Below are 20,261 nucleotides of genomic sequence, written 5' to 3'. Positions count from 1 at the left end.
CGTAGAGGACAAACGCTGAAACTAACGGACGCTCAGATCTCATGTGATGTGATGTATTATGTAGAGAGAGGTTTGACATAGTGTTGATCATGAGTGCACACGTGTTCAGAGAGACCGAAATCACACACACACACACACACATTCGTCCACTTTACCGGAAGGACTGTTTACGATGTAGCAGTCCATTAACACTCAGAGGTGCGCGTGTGAGAGTTAGGGGGTAAAGATGTGAATAATGCAATTGAAAAGCGGAAGAGGGAGCTTGCTATGAGTTTTACCTCTGAAAAAGAATCCAGACATTAGGCATTTAGAACTCAAGTTACAGAAAATGATATTGGAGATGAAATTCTCTGTCTCTCTCTACGTAGGATTGTCCAGTATTTCCGGGAAAAATATTTTAGTTTTGAAAGCGGGTGCAAATGCACATCCATGCTTTGTAAGTATTTTCATACTCCTTGTGTGGCCTTCAAATTTCTTCCATTTTAGAACTGGATAAGCGCATCTCCTGCCCCAATTCAGCCTGACCTGAGTGTACCGACCAAAAGTACAAGAGTTGTGTCCCTGTGTACTAAACCGGGTGTGGCTATGGTATGGATGGTAAACAAGAGGTAAACCGGATACAGTTCAACTCCTCAATGACGCGTCTCATCCTCCTTTCCATCTGGCGTCACAAGGCTTGCTCTGTTTGACGTAAGAACATGTTGATTTCTCCTGTGGAAGACTCGTAGGGGGGCAATCAAGAGGTGGTGCATCGATTGACCCGGTTACTGATTCGTTCGCCTATTGACTGGTCACTCCACTGGATTGGAAGACGACTTGATAGAATCTTGATTCGAGAATTGATCGGCATTGAGTCCGTCATGAGCACCCTACACTCATTTTCATTTTGTGATTTACAGCTGACAATAGAATAGAATAGAATAGAATAGAGGATTATCTCTTTCCCTTCAGAGACACACACATTTCACAGAGAGACACACGCACTTCCGTCGCCTCTTGCCTGTTTCCATGGTGACAGCAGGGAGCTGTTTCTTCACTTGAATCACACCGTCTGACTTGATCCCGATACATATGCACACACACACATGCGCGCGGTCACACACACACACACCGCAGAGTGATGAATGGTTCATTTTCTTTGATCACAAAATGACTGTGCGTCCTACATGGGGCCTTATCGCCTCATGTACACGGTTGTGTAAGTGACGCGCCATCACTTCACAGCTGTCATGTCGACGACCCCGTGAATCCGGGCTTCTCAGTTTGAGCGTCTAGATTGAAAAACTGTTCCTTTCCAGATAGTGAGGGATTTGTTTAAATGTGTCAAATGAAGAGCTTCACTTTTTAATATTTGTAATTTATTGAAAATAAATACTGCAAGTTGGATAGCAGTTAACTGAGAAGGATGAAGGTGTGACAGGATGAAATATGCCTTTGGTTAAAATGGATAACACGGTGAACCCTGTAACCGTAATGTAAACATGTACAATCCCATTTTCTAATGGGATGCCTGCAGGTGTGATTGCTGCAGGCTATTACTGCCTTTAACACCACGCTACATCCCATGTTACACTGCTGTATAATAGTTTAAATTGTTCTATTATGTTATTACACACACATTTTTTGCGTCATTAATCTCACAATTGTCATTTTAAAAAAAAGTCACTTTGCCTTGTCATTTTGTCTCCAAGTGATCTTGTGTAGTGCCATTTCGTGTTTTATTTATTTTGGTGAGACATTTCACTTTCCCCATTCATCTATACTAACTTTGCATTAGAACACAAACATTCATCCACAGCCTCATGAAAACCCTCAGAATATGAAACATCTTTACGGTTTCACCCATTGCACATTGCAATCCTACATGTTGTTGTTGGAAGTGAAGACAATAAGATGATCTAATCTACCGTCTCACGGCACAGCTTTCACTTCCTCCACCTCAACACCATCACCAGGTGTGCAGCCCGTCAGCACATTGAGACCAGCTGTTTTGTGGCCGGTTCCACCTTTCATTTGCATCCTGTGCGTAAGCACCAAGCTCAGCTATTATAGCTTAACAGCATGCTCACGGGCATGTATCCACATCTCAGAGCTCTTCAAAGGAAACACACGTCATTTCAAATCGCCCCTTCCCCTTTTGATTGTGTAACTTGGTCTGGAGAAATATGGCGTTTTGAGCATATGCATGCAGAACTACACCCACTACTGATGCATGCAGAACTACACCCACTACTGATGCATGCAGAACTACACCCACTACTGATGCATGCAGAACTACACCCACTACTGATGCATGCAGAACTACACCCACTACTGATGCATGCAGAACTACACCCACTACTGATGCATGCAGAACTACACACACTACAGATGCATGCAGAACTACACCCACTACTGATGCATGCAGAACTACACACACTACAGATGCATGCAGAATGACACCCACTACTGATGCAAAAATTGATAAATGAATAATTAATTGCAACGCTGTACTCTCCCACACTAAAAACAAAGAAATGGTATGTTTAGATATTTGTTTTTGGTGGAATACTCAGTAAGGTTTTTATTATTTTCTAAGATCAGGAGCAACGGGTTAAAAAAGAATAATCCCATCCCTCCATCCTGGGTCTCCTGATACAAAGCACATTCACACTTTCACTTGTCTCTGCAAATGTTCACCCCTTTCCCTCGTTCACTTCAACTGAATCCTGTTTGAACAGCAAAGTCAAGCGTGCGTTTCCTGCTTGATTCCAGCTCAGGTCGACTTGAGCTGCCTTGCAGGTCAGAGTTCACTTTAGTTCGTCTGTGAGCTGAAAATAAAAATAAAATCTTGTGCCTTGCCATCACAATACATTTTTTTGTACAATATCAATCTAGGAGAGTGCATTACTTTTATTTATCTTCATTTTGATAGATGGAAAATGATGACGCTGAGAGGGACATCAGATAAACGTCGGCAGCACAAAGTGCTGGAGTGAGCAAAGCTTTGAATATCTGCAGCGAGTCCCTCTTCCGGCCCCTTTTGAAGTGAATCCAACCTGTTACTTTAAACAGTTTGCATAATATCAGTGGAAAGTATTTTTGGCTGATGGGAAGCTTTTGTACTGAACGTTACAGGGAAGACTGTCGGAAAAGAGTATTTCTCCACTTTCCGGTCCTCAATAAACACTCGATACAGAGGACACAGAGCCCCCACCCTCAGGTAAACACTGCTCGGTCAGCACTTAGCGCTCTTAACGCTTTTAGCCCCAACCTTGCGCCTCGGCTGTCCCAATGTTGAAAGCTGTTGAGAGGCATCAGATATGCTCCTGAGGGCAACACTTTATTTTCCAATAAACCTTACAGGAAGGAACATGTACACAAATAAGAATACAGATACATTTAGTACTTTATTTATTCCAGAAGGAAATAGCAGACACATGAACTAAATAACAATAAAACACTTTGAAACTGAAAAATATATGTGAATTTATAATATATCGACTATATAATGACTGCATAGAATCTTAGCAGTGCTTATTAGAACGACATCCATTATTGGTACTTTGTTTGAAAGGTCATACCTGAGGAAGCCCCCTCGGTCCCACCTTTCATGCCTGAGATGAATACTTCTAGACAAACAATAACATTTGAATTATGACAAGTTATGTTTCCGATTTATACGTCTCAGAAATGCTTCATTGCGTGTTAAATATTCAGTGGACCTGACGTCAACTCGCTCTCTTTGTGAATGCAGCTGCTACGCCTGCTGTCGTAAAACTGTCGCGCAACGACAGCTGACCGCTTTACGGACAGGGATTGCTGTCATGTGAGAAGCTCTGCTGCCCTTGCAGGGATGTGGAGAACATGTGAGTGCAGTTACATGATTTACATGTTTCTCGTTGCTATTGAAGGCATCAGTATCTGCTGTTATGAACCGCGACGTGTTTGCAGTCAGAGTTTAACCGTTAAACCGGTCGCGGTAGCATTTCCTCATCGGGTCGGTTAGCTAAGATTAGATCATGTGCAATAAACAAAGTTACAGACTCTACACGTGCAGTGTGGGTTTGGAGCAGGACAGAACTTTTGGGGGCCCTTTGGTTCGCTTTTCTCGTGTCATTAGCGACGTTGAGTGCCGGGAGATTCTGTTAGCTACTGCGAGGCTAACTCCATTTCCGAAGTGGTTATGACGTCATTGCAAATGTCACCTGCACTTCAAGCTAAAGAAGGAGATCTATTTCCTTTAAACGCAGCCCCATGAAATCAGACAGGAAATTCAGAAAAGATTCTTGAACAACCGTTGATGACCATGATAATTGTTACATATAAAACATACAGATTACAGATGACTCGTAACATTCCAAGTGTCCTTGAGAGAGATGATCGACTCACTCCTCCTAACCTCCTCCTCTTTTTCCTGCACCATCCTGTTACTGTTGCATCTGCACATCTTTTAAAATGCCGATCTGTTGGTATTCTTGAATATTGTCTGCCTCCTTCGCAGATGCCTCCTGTTGACGTCTGTGGCCCTCAGCGGATGCAGCATCATTAAAAAGCAAATCCCCCCCATATGGCGTCTAACTACCTCCGGTATGCAGTGCTGCTTCAGAAGTACAGGACTCCGCTGCTTGTCGCGAGCTGCGGCGGGGTCTTTGCGGCCAACATGTTCTACCATGTTTTCCCCGACGTCTCCTACCGGCGGCTCTATCAGGCCTGGTCCAAAGGAGAACCGGTGGCGCTGTCCGAAAAGCTCGAGGACGTATTCCAGCAGGTAGTGTGGTCCGATCTCCCTTCAAGCTTACGGTTCCAGACAGTTTGACCAACTGAGATTCATACAGTTGCTCGCAGATGATTCAGTTGAGATAAAAGACCTAATATTGAAGTATAGTTCATTGCCAACTGTACCTAAATTGTGGCAATAACGGTGATGTCGTCGGGGGTTACTGGAATTATCCGGATGCATTTCAGCTGAAGTAAGAGGGATATTAAATTATAACCCTCACTAAAAGCACCTTCCATTCACAAATGAAAAAAATCCTATGTAGGAGCGAAAATCCAATTTCCGATGCTGTCGTCCGTAGGTGCTGAAGGACTACGGCATCAGCGCCCCCAAGAACTTCTCCGCCTTCGCCTCCTTTGGGTTTCATCCGGTCGGTGCCGGTGTCCCTTGGCTCCCTGCCGGGGCCCAAATCGGCATCCCGGCCAACTTCAACAGCACGCCGGACGACCCGAGCGGGATCACCGACCGCGCCATCTACATCAACGGCAGAAAGGTGGACTGGGCCAGCGACGGCGGCGCGGCCCTGCAGCGGAGCTTGGTGTTCTCCCTCGATGCGCAGAGGTTTGCCGTAGCGCGGGAGGTGGCCCGCCTGCAGTCCGGGGGGCCCGCCTTGAGTGCCGCCGTGGCCCCGCTCTGCCTGGGTGGCGTCTGGGTGTACAGCGTGCTGATGAAGCAGCTGTTCGGCCTCCACGGCGGGCCCCCCCTGCTCCGCGGCGGCGTCAACGCCGTGGCGCTGGCGGTGGGGGCGGTGTCCTACTTCCTCTCCTCGGATGCCGTCAGCCAGTGGGTGGACCGCAGCTCGGACCGGCGAGCGGCCGGAGTGTCCCGGGATTACGCCAAAGGAGGGGTGGAGTTTTACGATAAGGTTCTGTCCCGAAACAAGACGCTGCGTTCGCTGATGGGGCAGAAGGGAGAAGAGATGTACGCCGCCAGCGGCAACTTGTTTCCCGCTCACATCTTTCAGCTGAAACACACGCCGTACACATCCAGGCGGGACGGGATCCTCACTCTGCTGAGAGAAGAAGAAAAGGCTTGAAAAGTCCCCTGATTGCGTCATGGCGAGTGAGGTTGTAGGCAGTTGAAGAACTGCAGGTCGAGAGTGGCTTCCTGAGCTTTTCTTTAGATTTCTTAAACATGTTTAGTTGAATACCTAATGGGGGAAAAAAATAAATATTTTTGAAACCTGTTTCAGAACAAGTGCTAAAATATTTATTGTTGCATAAAGCATACATTTTATTCCATATCAGCTTTACGGAAGCTCTTTTTCGGGTTTAATTACCTACTGCCACCCATTCGCACCAATAATATCAAATTGTGTTTGCTAAAATTAACCTCAGTATTTACCTCGCCAGGTAAGTCTCAAATAATCTCAAAGGAGAGTAAATCTCTGTTACTACACATCCTTTGCATGGCCCTAACTAATAATCTTAATATGCAGCCTGTTGCGGCTCAGAAATGGTCCCCTTAGGTCGTCTGTCTGCACATTAACAAGGTTCAGATATGGTGTTTTAATTAAAGGTTCCATCTTTACCCTGTGGACTAAATTAATGAAGGATGCATATAATTAATGGGGTAGTAGACAGACATACTGGGAGTTTTTACATCATTGTCCTTAGGTAGACTGGGCCATATATACACAATAAGTGGAATCTACGACCCACTATCTTTTCTTTCAATGGATCACTAGATTCAAAGGAAAAAAGGGTGGAGCAGAGGGACCGTTTTTAATCAGCACAACTCTGGTTTAGTATTCTGCCATCGAGTCAGACTGCCCTTGAGCAAGATCTTCCAGATCCACGATTATGCAGCAGATCGTCGCCTTTATAAAACTTGCATCCTACATCAAGAAATGCTCAATAGGTATCCCATAGTATATGTATTTCCCTTCCAAAAATAACGTGTTCCTGCCATGTTGAGAACACAAAAAAACAATGAATTCATAGTTGATTAGGAATGTTGAAAAATGAAGGTATTTGTTAGGTCTCCTCCATCAAATCCCCGACTATAATGGGGCTTTTAGGATATGCATATCAACGACACTGGGCTCATTGTCTCGCCCTCAGCACTCCGCTTCATCTGCTCACTTCATTGTGTGCCAAACAGAGTCACTGTACAATGGTCCATTGTTAGTTGTGTTCTATGCTGGGTTTTTTTTGTCAAGCCACTTGAGGTCAGTACAGCCCACATCACTACTCTCAGTACTCGTCACTCTCTTTGCAGTGTCTCATGAATGACGGGCCTTCGCATTCATTCGGGTTGAATGGACAGGCTTGGACTTGAAGTGAATGAGAATAAGAAGAAGAAAAAGGGTTTAATGTCACGTCTGTTATTACATGAGTTTTGAAAGTTACGTTATGAGATTACGACCCATGCGGGACACGGCCCTTAAAAAAATGAAATTAAACATTACAATGTAGATAAAATATGTGTGTGTCTGTATGCAAATTACAGTAGCAGCTGTAATATTAATTACATGCATATATGTATTCAAACACATTTTATTCTGGAGGGCTTTCATGGGTAATAGGAAATAAAATGATATATTATCATATTTTTGCAATTAGTAGGACGTACCCTTATGCAATATGTTCGACCTATATACAAAAATAAAGCTTCCAAATACAGTCAAGCTACACAGAGAGCTTACATATCAGAATAAATGCAAACTGTGGTGATGTTGGATCTCGGGCGAGCTGAAATAATTCAACAGAACCAAAGTTAAAACGCGACTAAAAACGTGCCAATATTTACTGTGATAAATCCGACGGCTCTTCGGAGAAGCAGCTCTTCCCTGGGTGCGCTAAAACAAACCCCCCCCCGCTCGGTGGCCCCGCCCCCTAGACCCCTCCTCCCCCCTCCCCTCTGCGCTCGCTTTGCGCCATTACGTCGCTGCTGCGCTGATCGCTGCTGAGCTGCGAGGCAGAGCAGCTGCAGCGAGACCAGGGGACGCTGACAACAACAACGGAGACTCGAGCAACGCAACGTTTTTCACCTTTTCCCTCACCCCCACCCACGCTGTCACGTCTCCGTTTGCTTTATTTATTGTGGTTATTACGCATGCGTGGGAGTACATAGATATATATGGATATAGACATATATACCTTTCCTTCCCCCGCCGTTCTCTCGCGAAGCTGAAATGACTGCCAGTCGCCGCGTCTAGCCAATGGTTACTGCGGGGGCTCCTGTCGTGTGGATTATCCGTCGTCGCCGAGCCAGTCGCATGGTCGAGCCCGGAGGAGGCCCCGCTCTGCCCCGGAGGGACGGACGCGCGTGAGGCGGCGCTGGACTCCCGAGTGCTGGTGAAAGACGGTGCGACGATGCTCGGGTTTCAGCGGCAGCGGGTCAACTGATTCTTGGATGTTCGGGCCAAGCCGCCCCGGCTCAAAAAAGATTTTCCGCACACGGCAAAAAACACATATATTCCTTAAAAACTGGACGCCCCTGGAGCAGTTTATGACGGTAAGAAAGAGTCCGTCGCAGGCCACCAGTTCCACTGCCAGCTGACGTTAGCTCGCTAAGCTAGCTAGCTAGCTAGCTGTCACTTTTACCCAAGTTGGCTGTCCTCGCGCAGCTAAAATGCTAATACCGCGAAATGACACTGGAACAACGCCCCCCCCCCCCCCCCAACGTGACCAGTTGTGTTATTACACGCGTGTCCGAGTGAGCGAAACCTCGTGGGAACAAACGTACGTTTTTATCCCCCAGCCTTTAATGGAGCAGTGAAGTGTTAGCTAGCCGCTCCTCAGCCCATTCAACCTCTCGCAGCTTACTTTAAGGGAGATGCGAATCTAGCGTGCGCAGTTTTGGGTGTGCGGTCGGTCCATTATAGATTAAAACAACTTCGGTCGACCTTCTTTTTTCAAGTCGGTATTTACCTTGGAGTGAGATGGGCCGTTATTAGCTCATTCATTACCCAGTGTACAATGAGCCCTTTAATGACACGGTCCTGTCGGCGTTCGGTGGAAGCGTCACTTGTGCTACGGTTGTGTCTTTTTTTTCTCCCAACGACGACATTCCTTTTATCGTGTAATTAACAACAACAATCCCCACATTTAATTTGTGATTAAACGACGTATTGGGTTTTAGTGTTTGGTCGAGCCATTGTGCTCTCCTCTTCTCCCTGAGCATCAGCGGTTATGAGACACAGCGAGCACAGACCCCTCAGAGGATAATCGATTAAAGGTTTTTTTTTGTATCATTCATCGTTAAATCTTTGGTGAACCAACGTTTGTCTCACGTCACGTGTCACTTCTAGAAATTCCCCATCGAGTGCCCCCCCCCCCCCTCATGTACGGATAAGCTGCTTATTGCTTTTCAGTCGCCCGTGCATCAAACGTCGTATTTCTTTTTTTAATGGGGGGCTGTTTTGTTCCGTTGCTTGGTGAACGGAAGAATATCGATCAGAAGCTGTTAACTAGGTGGTGTCCATCAATGCATGCGAGGCTTTGCTGTGACGAGCCGTGCTCCTTTCTGTCGATGACGTAATCCTTCACCGTCCGTGCCACATCTTTTGGGTCGCAGCCGGGTTCCTCTGCAGCCTGCTGAGATCATTCGGCCGCTGCTCGGTCCGGATTGGTCCGGCCTCCACCCCCCCCCCCCCCCCCAATGGCTTTATCTCGTCCCCCTTTCTCTTATATTTTTAAAAACTTTTATTTATTTATTTTTTTACCGCAAGGCTTTTACAGTCACAGTTGGTTCTGAATGGGATCTCCGATGTGGGGCAGCGCAATGGAAGGAATTGTGAATGAAATCCAGTGGTTGGATTCAGTTTTGAGGGATCTATATCTGGAGGAATCTGCGATCCTCGTACCATGCTAACTATACCTACTTTGGGAATTGGGCCTGTCATGTTGCACTTTTCTTAACGCCACATATTATACATCAAAGCTGCATAAAAGCAGGTAGCAAGGATTTATTTTTGCAACAGTGGATTTTTGGCTCAGATGGAGATCAGATTAATGGGTCATGCATCTGGGGTTCTTTTGTATAGATACAGGAAGTAGTGTTTGAGACTGGCGCCGTTGGCACTTCAACACACCTAAAATAATGTTTTTTAAAGTGCAGAGCAAATTTTCCTTTCCTGAATTTTGTTAAACACAGTATATAACCCTTTTTTATCTCCATGCACATTATAAATTCCCAAATTCCATTGAGCCGTTCTGCAGTCTCCAAACCCAAAGAAGCCTTGAGTTTTTAAGGGAGTGGATGGACTCAGATGGTGAGGATTAAATAGCCTGTGGCAATGGCACTGGTTTACTGGAGCTGCACACCCGAACCCTGCCATCCCCGTGGTGCACATCAGAGGTGTGTGTCTGTGTGAAACATAGAGAGGGAACCGGTAGTTAAAAGTGAGGAGAGGATGTGGATACTGGGAGACAGAGGAGCCACAGGTTCGACAAGGTCAATGGGGATAACCTACACCTGGTGGCAAGGGGGTGTCAGGTGGTACCATCAGATCCAAAAGCAGTTTGTTCAACTTCAAATGTGGTCATGGTGCATGGGCGCACAGCAATGTCCGCATTGCCTGTAGCTTGACAACAAAGGCGAAAACGTGAACCTCAGAGTTTTTGCAAGGATCATTTTTTTTCTTTTCATCCATCACTTGATGATAGTCTATTTTTTTATGCTGCAACTGCAGAAGTTATTAAGTGAAGAATACTGTTGAATAATTAATTTTTCCTGCTTGCACTATATTAATAGGTGCAAGTTATGCTGTTTCATACATGTTCATTTGGTGAGCCACGCAAGGGCAGCAAATTCATGCCCACATTGATGTCCTTACACCATGCCGCTTTTACAGATGTGCCCCCCCCCCCCCCCCCAGGTTTCTGGTGCCTGTAGGGAAGATGCATAGAAATTAAGTTCTTCGGTTAAACATAAACCAGCCGCCTTAGCGAAGTGGTCAAAGGTTGCCCATTGTTCTTCTCTGCTGGAAGGGCTGAGATGTGTATACACTGTGGGATGGGCTCCAAGGAGCACCGAACGTAGGACATGAAACCTAAGGATCAAATGAAAAGCCAGTGTTTATTAAGAAGAAAACATTCTGTTATTGTGCCGGTCCAGGTAGATGTCGTCTTTTATGCACCTTGAGTTTCAGTTTCTTCTCCTCTGACTCTCCGACACTTCCTTCGTCGTCCCGCCTCTTGGCATTGAGTTGTTGTTTTTTTTTTTTTTTTACCCCTCCCTTTTCTCTATCTTACTGTGACACCTTACGCCTGTTTAGTCGCGGTGTTGAATAGACACACCCAACCTCTCGGCGTGGCGCAATAGTGCCGACGGCTAAGTAATTTGTGACAGTGTTGGCTAAGACGAAGACTGGCTGGGAACAGCAGACACCACATATCGTCAGACTTCAGAGATACTGGCGCATGCATATCTCACTTTAGTAGGCTTGGATCCATGAGAGTGAATTCACTTTCACATGTCCCGACATAATGTGGGTTTCTATTTTTTTCATGTGTAATCTAACCCTGTAGCTAACTGCATAACTCTTGTTATTATTAGTGTTCACATAAGAGTGTATATTTTGAAATTGAGTGGTACTTACCTTTTTACGATCCCCCCCGATAAGATCCTGCTCTTTATTTGAGTGGGACCAGGCTTGCCGTGACCTATGCCGACTGTTGGTGACAGCCCTGTCAAAGAGCAGCCTGTTCATGTTCGACCAAGAGGACCAGCTGCCCGCTCTTTCTATTATAACCCCTTTGGAAAGCTCACAGTCCTATTTGCAGTTGCGAAGCGCAGTAAGCAGAGCCATTGATAGACTCTGGCCACTGCATTATAAATGAAAAGAAGGGGAATGACCACCATTTAAAAATGCGACAGTGTGCTTAAAGAATGGAACAAATCCAATGGCTCATAGCACGGCCCACGCTGGAGGCACCTTCAGATCTTCATCGTCCTGAGCTGCTTTTTTTTTTTTTAAGGCTGATCTGGCAGTCCTTTTGGTCAAACAGCCGTCCATTCACATAAATATCCAGGCAGGTAGCTTTGAGGAAGGCAGCTAGTTAGCGGTCTGTTGCCGGGGCGGATACGGTCACGACTCTCCAAACGAAACTCGTCTCCCAAGCCCCAAACACAGCTGTGTTTATTCTACGTGAGATACCACCAAAGGCCAGGACCAAGGTGCCTCCACAGATTTAGGCTCCCAAAATGCAGAGCAAGCCGTGCCGTTCTAATGTTGATGTGTACGTTTTGATGTGGGTGATCTTTAGCATTGTGCTGGGGCCACACACATTGTAGTTAGTCTATTCTTATTCATTTTGTACGATGTCATTGTGTATCACATGTCTCAACGTATGATTTGATTGAAAGATGATACATTATCACGTTGAATATGGGCCGACCTTCCTCAAGCAAGCTTTTACCCCCCAGATTAGAAATAATCCCCGGGACAAACATAAAAGGGGACTTGTGAATTGGTTGTTATTAGATCTATTTTATACAACACTTATTCTTAGCTGGACAATGGTACTATTGTACCACTATTGTAATTTCTTTGAAAAATCATGAAACAACTCGTACCTTATTCATGGAATTTTGAATGGTTGTAGTGGTTAAATTAAAGATTTCACGTTAGACATACGTTTTTATCAGATCAGGGTCACCTCTTTTCCGTCTCTCTCTTCCTAGTGGTGGCGTGTCTGGATCGTGCTTGACTAATCTGATGAAGGTGCACATTGTGGTAATGGTCTTCCCTGTTAGTGGCCAACGATAATTGTTTGATCATCTGAACCAGCAGGTGTGTCCAGTCAGAGGAGCTGGAGATAGTAGAAACCCTAATTCTTATTCACACACACACACAAGCGATGCTTTGAATCCTGTAAACTTGAATGGTTGAGTGGTTTCTGACAGTAGAGCAGAGAGAATCGGGACGTTCGAGGGCAGTTATTGTACCAGCAGAGCCAAGTGACAAAGCTCGCTAGGTGGTAGTTCAGTGTGAGAGGATGAGCTAGCCCTGCAGAGAATGTTGTATTTAGACAGAATACATGTTAAAGGTTAAAATGGATCATTGATTATCACTGCATGTGAGATGGACTGACGCAGAGATGGCCTTTGACTAAATGGAGGAATGGGAGACTCTGCGTCTGGACCGGTGGGTGACTGATGAGCGTCGATGCGCTGATGGGAAGTACGACGCAGTGGTAGATGTCTTATCTCTGTTATTTAAATCTAAATACGAAGTAGATCTTAACGGAGACAAAAGAGCTGCACGATGCAAGTCTTTCAGATGCAAACGGCCCTCTCGCTGAGGCTGGAGGGTGAGTGCGGGGCGAGAGGATGAGATCAGTCGTTTCCAGGCCATTACTGTTTTTGAGAATAACCCCCGGGGTGATGATACCTGTTCATTCCTCGTCTGAAAGGAAGGGCTCCTCTCCTTTCCGCCGCCGCCCCACCCCCACGTGTACCCTCCTCAGGTATGCGAGTACAGCTGGCTCCGCTGCGTGCCCTGGCTTGTCCTCGCCGCTCTCTTCCCCCGAAAAGAGGGCTCACAGCAAACACGCATGGCGTTTCCATGCGTACGCATCGGCTCCTAAAGGTGTTTGTTGAATATCTGAGCAACGAGTTGTAGACCTGTCGACGTGTGCTCTTTTATAACCTGCTGCTTGTGCAACCTGAGCTTAGCTTGTGTGCTTGTGTTGTGTTTGTGCGTCAGCTTCGGATCCTCAGGTCTGCCTTTTTGAAACAGCTGCTTAAAGAGCCTTGAATACCTCAGGAGGTCAGAGGACACAGTTGGGTCGGAAACAAAAATGTATGCGCTGCTTTTTTTTTTCCTGCTGTGGCCCCCAAATGGGAACTAGCTTCAATGTTTTCTGATTGTTAACTTCACTTAACTATCTATAAAGTGCTTACCGTAGAGTTTGATGAACACTCCCAGTGAGCAGCCCTTTGACATTGTTCACCACCTTTTAGTTCAGCGCTTACCTTTCTCAACCTTACCTCCAAGCCGGAGGGTAGGGGTGTTCCTCTCCTCGCGCCCATGACAACCATGTAAAGAGACACCGCTAACGTCATAAAGTCAGCTAATCTTAGCAAGCTATGGTTAGTTGACCATTGTTAAACTGTATGTCCTCTACATGCTAACATCTAAAAAAGCATTGATGGGCAATACGAAATGCAGCGTGTGTGATTCTGCACGATCCGGTCCTGTGCGTGTTCGCCTTGCTGCCATTTTTTCCGGCGCAGGCTATCGGGCAGCGAGGAGGCATAATAACAGAAGCTGTTACATTCTTGTGGTTTCTCTGATTTCAGCAGGAGGCAGGGGGCTGTCTCTCTCTCTCTCTCTCTCTCTCTCTCTCTCTCTGCCTATTAGGCCTGCGTGGAAGCTACCAGCAAGAGTACGATGCATGACGTTTCTTTAAGGCCCTTTGATTTCTGGACATTGGCGTCCAGATAATTATGAAGTTGACATATTTTGCTCAAAGGCAACTAAAAGACATTAAGCCATGTTGCACAAAAAAAGCACAAAAAAACCCCCTTGCCCCACAGGCATGAAACCACACAAAGTCGGTGTGCTCGTTCTCTTTAGCTTGTTGTCTCTTTTCTGAACATCCATATTTCCTCTTAAATTACTAATATAGTACATACTGCTATATAACAGCTTTACTGTTTCATTGGTCCACCTAAGCCGTCACTTAGGGCTGGGGTCGCACTAATCTTCTTTTGTAAAAATCAGATTAACGCCGAAAAACAGCCTAAATCAGGCTCAGTTTAGCCCATGTTGGTCAAAGCCTCATTTGAGGCGGTTGTATATCAGGTCAGCGCTGCAGAGGAAACGCCATCTGCCTGATAGCACTACGACAAATAAACTACTGTTCTACATATGTAGCCCTATAACGCTTCAAAGAGCATCACCTGTGCCATTCAAACTGGCAGAATACGCTGAATCATCCAAATGGCTCGGCACAAACTTTCCTACAATTGGAATGATTTTTGCATTTTTACAAAAAAAAAGAAATGTAATGTCTTGATGCTTTTGTGTCTTTTTGAACATTGCTAATATTAGTTTTATAAACGACACGCTCAGTGACCTTGTACCAGAAGATTTCTATCAGCTGTTTGGGTTTAACACCTGAGCTCGCACCTTTGGCGTTTTGCATGAAGCAGACTGTGGCCTTGAAGGGGATTAAGGGATTCTGCCTTTTTGTACCTCAGGACGGGACCAAAAAAAAAAGCTACTAATTAGCGTGTCGGGGTTCTTGGTCTCACCAGCAGCGTACCTCATTTTGAACAAGGTGGAAACACGGTGCAGGCTGTGCGGTGATTGTCAGGCGCGCCCACGCTTTCCTGTTTTTGGCCCTGTTTACCAACCACAATGTGTTCCGCCCACATCCATCCCTTCATCTTCACCTCTTCATACACCCGAAGAACCAGAGATATACCCCAACACCTCTCCCACACACATGCTTCTCATTACACCGGCTATGTAATGCATTCAATCACACCCTTTAATCGCCGGCGCCGCTCTGGAAATCTTCCTCCCCTGAGTTGCCTTTGTTGTCGCGGGGGCCCTGTGGTTTATAGTTTGCAGTTAATCCACCTTATGGTTTTTAAGGTTATTGATTTTTTTTTTTATTTGGATAGTTTCATAGGGCTTCTATCCTGAGTGGTCGCGGTGCTCCGAGCCCTCACAGCGCAAAGGAGTTTTTATAAATGACACCCGCGTGCCGCAACGTCGACGGGACAGAACCAAACGTGACAAAAAAAACAAAAGCGTGGTAATACCAAGCGCCCGTTAAGGCCGTAGCGAGCCAAACATTAAACCGTGAGTTCAAAAATAAGCGAGATGAGTGTTCAAAGACCTCTTTGACTTGAGAGAATCGGAGGCAGAGAGCGGCATCACTTGTTACAAGACGAATAGAGCAGATTAAAAGCCTGCAGTATGCGCCATTGACAACAGACACATACTCAGAATATCCTCTCGGGAAGAGAACATTGGTGCTGAAGACACCTGGACGATTCGTTTTGCGACAGATTTCTTTTTTCGTTTTAAAATGAGTTTATTTTGAGTTTTGAAGCGGTTTGTTCCCGCAGAGCTGCGAGACGTCGTTGGTTCCACCACTTGGCCTTCAGTTGACACTAATGAAGAATGTGGTTAGGCAGCTGTGTAATAATGCAAATGTATGTTTTACATATGTGGCACTTCCATAACACGGGGTACATTTCCAGCTGGAGGTGTGAATCCTCCGGATGCGCCTCTCTTTTTCCCGGCGGTTGGGGTATTTGCATATATTTTTGGTTTCATTTGTGTGTCATAGTGTGTTATTTCTCTTTACATTTAGCTGACTTTCATCGTATAAATAGGCCTCCGGGTTGGCTTTTTAAAATGTGAAAAAATGAGCAGGCATCAGTTTTTGGTGGTTGAGTAAGCAGAGATGATATGGACACATTTCAGTAACGCTTCCTGGAAAATGACTTGTATTCTGAAGGATTAGGCCGACGAAAAACCCCTTTTCCTAGTAGTACTGTCCCCAACTACTCGCTGCCGATATCTCATTTTAAATGCCTGCCCCGGTCTAATTCCATTTCTCAGTAAAGACGGAGAATGGAATATCCGAGGCTTCTTCGAAAGTGAACAACCGAGCAATGATGTTGATGGGCGGAAATTTGATGAGACGAGATCTGATTGGTTTAGTGCTTAAGTAGACTTCTAAAAATAGGAATACAGGGTTATCTCGAGGGTGCTGGGGATTAAAATCATGTAGTCATCATGACTCTGTCACATGATGCAATCCTCTCGGTCTCTTTGCAAGGGATTGTGTTGCGTCAATGTGGCAAAATGTCATGGCAAAATCATAGTCACAATTATTTTTTATAAACATTGAGATCCTGGTTATTAATTAGTCATCAGTCAAAGATAAGCCATTGATTTTTAGGGTCAAATATCTGTATTTCACATTTTCATCTGGAGGTCTTTACTTCCATGTCGTGCTACTTTTCTGCTAATTTGCATCAAAATAAAACTTTTCCACGGTGCAGCTCCTAAAAAGCCATTCAAATTCATTCCCACGCTACATTCATGCTAATGAACAAAATAAGACCCAACAGAGGTTCTTTGTCACCTGAATTCAGTGCATTTTGGTTTTGTCCGTCTGCAGGAGCCACAGTTTAAAACTCTTCTTCTGTAGCCTTCAGCAGCAGGGTGGCTTCCTGCTGTAAATAAAGCACTTCCTAAGAGCATTTCAAACGTCAGTATGTCCGTTTAATTGTGGGGGAGGCCAAATAGTGAAGCCTTAGCTTTTTAAAATGAGTTTATTTATATTAAGACGTTGTTACCAGAAGCACAGACTGCATAGGAACACAGTGTACAGTATGGCTCTCTTTATTATTAAACTAACAATGTATTCTTGCCTCTGCCACACTGTTTATTTCAACCGTAGTCATTTCTCTCATATCACGTAATTATTTCTTCATCACCCCAAAAACCTGTGACGTTACCGGATTTGGCATGAAAGCGTGTTAGAAAAGTTCGGTGCTTGATGACAATCGGGTTCTTTCACTGTGAGGCCGCGTGGTGCATTCAAAGCCGCTTCCACATGATCAGCTTCAAAGCGCTTAAAGCTGCGTAGCTCTTTTGTTGCGCTTCGTGTGTTTGAATCGATGGCTGCAGACTGAGCGACGGCTAAAAGAAAATCACTCAGACTTATAACTTTGACCCAATTGGGAAACAAAAGTATTTGCATGTGAATCCCATTTAGTTTAAATACATGAACCCCTTGCAAAAAATGAATTGAGACACCGTCCATTCCAACCAAATAGTCATTTATTTTTGAGCATTGAACTGACTGCTGGGGAGAATTAGGCATGTAAATGAAGCATTTATACCCCTCTGATGAAAGTCGGACTAACTTACTGCTCGTATTGATCGTAGACACAGAGTTGGCTTCTCATTGGTTAGTCTCGCTGTCCCTCAGCGAGCCGCTGTAGTGACTCAGAACCATGTTTCTAGAAATACGGTTGATTAGGCATCATTTCAGTCAGGTGTAAACGTGGCCCTCGGCCTCGCAGCAGAGTCGTAATGTAGCTAAACTATCCTCTAGCAGCATGGTGTGCGTGCGTGCGTGTGTGCGTGTGTGTGTGTGTGTGCAACACACCTGGCCTCCCTGCAGGTGGGGCAGGAATGTGCAGGGTCGAGGTGGGCGGGGGCTGGAAATCTGCAGCGTGCTCGGAACACCAACCCCGGGCAACGTTGAAAGGTGCCGACGTCAGCAGGAAAGGGAAGAATCAGGGGAATGTGCTGCTTTAATCAAACCTGCATCTCAGATTCTCAACTTGTTTTTGTGTGTGTGTGTGTGTGTGTGTGTGCATGACTGTAGAAAGGGCCTCTTGTTGTGTAAATGAAGTAACACTGTCCCACCCTTCTCACGTTTCCAATCTGAGTGTCTAGTTTTGATTCATCATCTGAAATTCCTTGACATTTCCCCCCCCGGCTCAGGTCTTTGCAATTCTGGTAAAGTTGACACTTCCACTGCTTCCATTTTTTGTTCTTGAGGACACGGTTGTAAATGAAGTTACAGGATCGTTGTGTCGGATGTCTGCACATGTGCCCACAGGTTTCTCACATGCTCGGTAGAACAAAGCTTTGTGATTCAGAGAAATGCAGAAGCGGCAATTAAAAACTGTTGGTTGAATCTTCTGAGGACTCGAGGACACCTCTTGATCACTTGGAATGAAGCATTTGATACGTTGACGCTGGATGCGACAAGCTAGACCCGCGCAAATGTGTGTTCTTTCATATCCAATGCATTTGCAGGTTGTTACCTACAGTGTTACCTGAGGGCAGGAATCCCCATAAAAAGCTGCACGTTAATTCCAAACACGAAGTGAAGCCGAGCGTTTACGTGGCCCGAGGGCAGGAGAAACCATGCCGCGTGTTGCTTGTGCTTATCGGGAGGTTTACAGCACTTCTGATCATAATGCTGCTGATGTCATCGGACGCCGAGGTTTCCACAGCTGTAGGTTTTTTTTTAAATGTATTGAGGATATTTTATTTGGTAATCTCTTTTTTTAGAAAATGTCTTGTCCTTTGCATTATTTTAGCATGAGGTCGAATGTTGTTGTCTGGGAAACTGAGAACCACAAAACTCTAAATCCTGTCATGCAAACCATCCAGCTAGTAATTGCAGTTGCCACAACGTTTTTGTGGAAGTCACATTGATTAAAGGAATGTGCTTCAGGCCAGAGTGCAGAAACCGTTCCACAGAGGGGGGGGGGGGTCGTCGTCTCTCCACCTGCAGCCATTTGTAACCCCTCTAAATACATCGTAAGATCACATAAATAGTTGTAAAAGCCCGATTTAACCGGGTTAGTATTTAGTATTTCTGATTGTTTTCTTTCCTCCAACATGAAGAAAAATGGCAGTTCAAGAAACGATCCACTCAATGACTCTGTAGAAAGAAGGAATGTTGCAGATGAAATATTCGTGTGCAGAAATTTGGCTCCCCGTCTACAGGAAATGCATGTTAGCAAGGAGGGGGAGGGGGGGAGGAACAACTCGGGCAAAGGAAAAGGTCCAAATTGATGGGAGAAAATCAGAAGAAATGCATGAAGCGAAAACAAGCCAGTGTAAAAGAGAAGAAATGGTGAACAATAAGTTCTGTAAATAGTTGTGAATTTCTTATATGGCAGATGAGGGCCAGAGAAAGTTTGCGTCCTACTGAAAGGACGTGTTGCTATCCACGCTCTTACCCTTCAGCCTACTGATGGACTCGCCCGGTTTGACCCCTGTGGCGTCCCGTTGGATGTTTACCTTTAACCTGTGCTGGCGTTGAGCCTCTGTAAACACCACAGAAAACCCAATAGATCAGCCCCGTTGTACGGTTTTAATGACAAATCTAAAGATTAGGGGTGAGAAAACCTGACTTGATATTGTCCTTTTCAATAATAATAGTTATTTAGTTATTTAAACTGGCTCTTTTTATATATTACTTACTGTACTCTATTCCACGAGCTGCACTGTATGACTTGACCCTCCGCCATGGACACACATGGCAAACCCTAAAGGAGGTCAAGGGTCATTCGCCGCCTACATTCCTAAAGCTGCCGCTTCCCTGGCACCCCACCTCCCCCACACATTTTAAATGCTTTGTTTGAATCTGACACACACACACACACAGACATAAAACAGCACTCTGTCTGCTGCTGTCGTTGCCCTACATACAATAAGTAGAATTAAAGGGATGATGAAGGGGGGGGGGGGGGGGTGCAACAAAAGGGTTCAACATGCATATAGGGAGGGAAAGGGTGGAGAAAACTGGATGAAGTTGAATGAGTCCAGAGAGGCAGAGGGACCTGGAACAGGAAGTCTTATTTTTCCTTAAGGTTGAGATGAGATCTAGTGCTTCCCAGTCCTCTGTGTGTGTGCACGGTTCATTCAGGAGCTCCTTTTGAAAAAGTCATGCGCAGAAAGAGAGAAAGATCTGTGACGCTTTAAAGTTTTTTTATTATGAAAACCCACAGCATTCACAAGCTGTCTGCCCACACACACACACACACACACACA

General features: G+C 45.3%; 2 protein-coding genes across 3 annotated transcripts in view; both read left to right on the top strand.

Moving 5' to 3' along the window:
* The first annotated feature begins 3,726 nt into the window (after positions 1 to 3,726).
* On the top strand, positions 3,727 to 6,128 carry tmem177 (transmembrane protein 177). The gene is made up of 3 exons (XM_037489515.2): positions 3,727 to 3,848; positions 4,484 to 4,750; positions 5,061 to 6,128. Exons 2-3 carry the CDS (start codon positions 4,550 to 4,552, stop codon positions 5,793 to 5,795), a joined length of 936 nt encoding a protein of 311 aa, XP_037345412.2. The 5' UTR covers positions 3,727 to 3,848; positions 4,484 to 4,549; the 3' UTR covers positions 5,796 to 6,128.
* A 1,528-nt stretch (positions 6,129 to 7,656) lies between these two features.
* ptpn4a (protein tyrosine phosphatase non-receptor type 4a) overlaps positions 7,657 to 20,261 on the top strand; it is a 40,366-nt gene continuing 27,761 nt past the window's right edge. For both annotated transcript variants that reach the window (XM_037489034.2, XM_037489033.2), the window contains exon 1: positions 7,657 to 8,218. The gene's annotated coding sequence lies outside the window, so the exon portion shown is untranslated. The remainder of the gene's footprint in view (positions 8,219 to 20,261) is intronic.

The sequence above is a fragment of the Pungitius pungitius genome, chromosome 10 (genome assembly GCF_949316345.1).
Source record: "Pungitius pungitius chromosome 10, fPunPun2.1, whole genome shotgun sequence".
Classification (NCBI taxonomy): domain Eukaryota; kingdom Metazoa; phylum Chordata; class Actinopteri; order Perciformes; family Gasterosteidae; genus Pungitius; species Pungitius pungitius.
The sequence above is the reverse complement of the archived record's forward strand: the minus strand, read 5'-3'. Positions and strand labels throughout refer to the sequence as shown.

What these genes read in the sequence shown, in the direction of transcription:
- tmem177 (XM_037489515.2), top strand. Translation starts at nt 4,550, where the DNA reads ATGGCGTCTAACTACCTCCGGTATGCAGTGCTGCTTCAGAAGTACAGG. An exon ending in TCGAGGACGTATTCCAGCAG is followed by an intron (nt 4,751 to 5,060) that starts GTAGTGTGGTCC and finishes TGTCGTCCGTAG; the next exon opens with GTGCTGAAGGACTACGGCAT.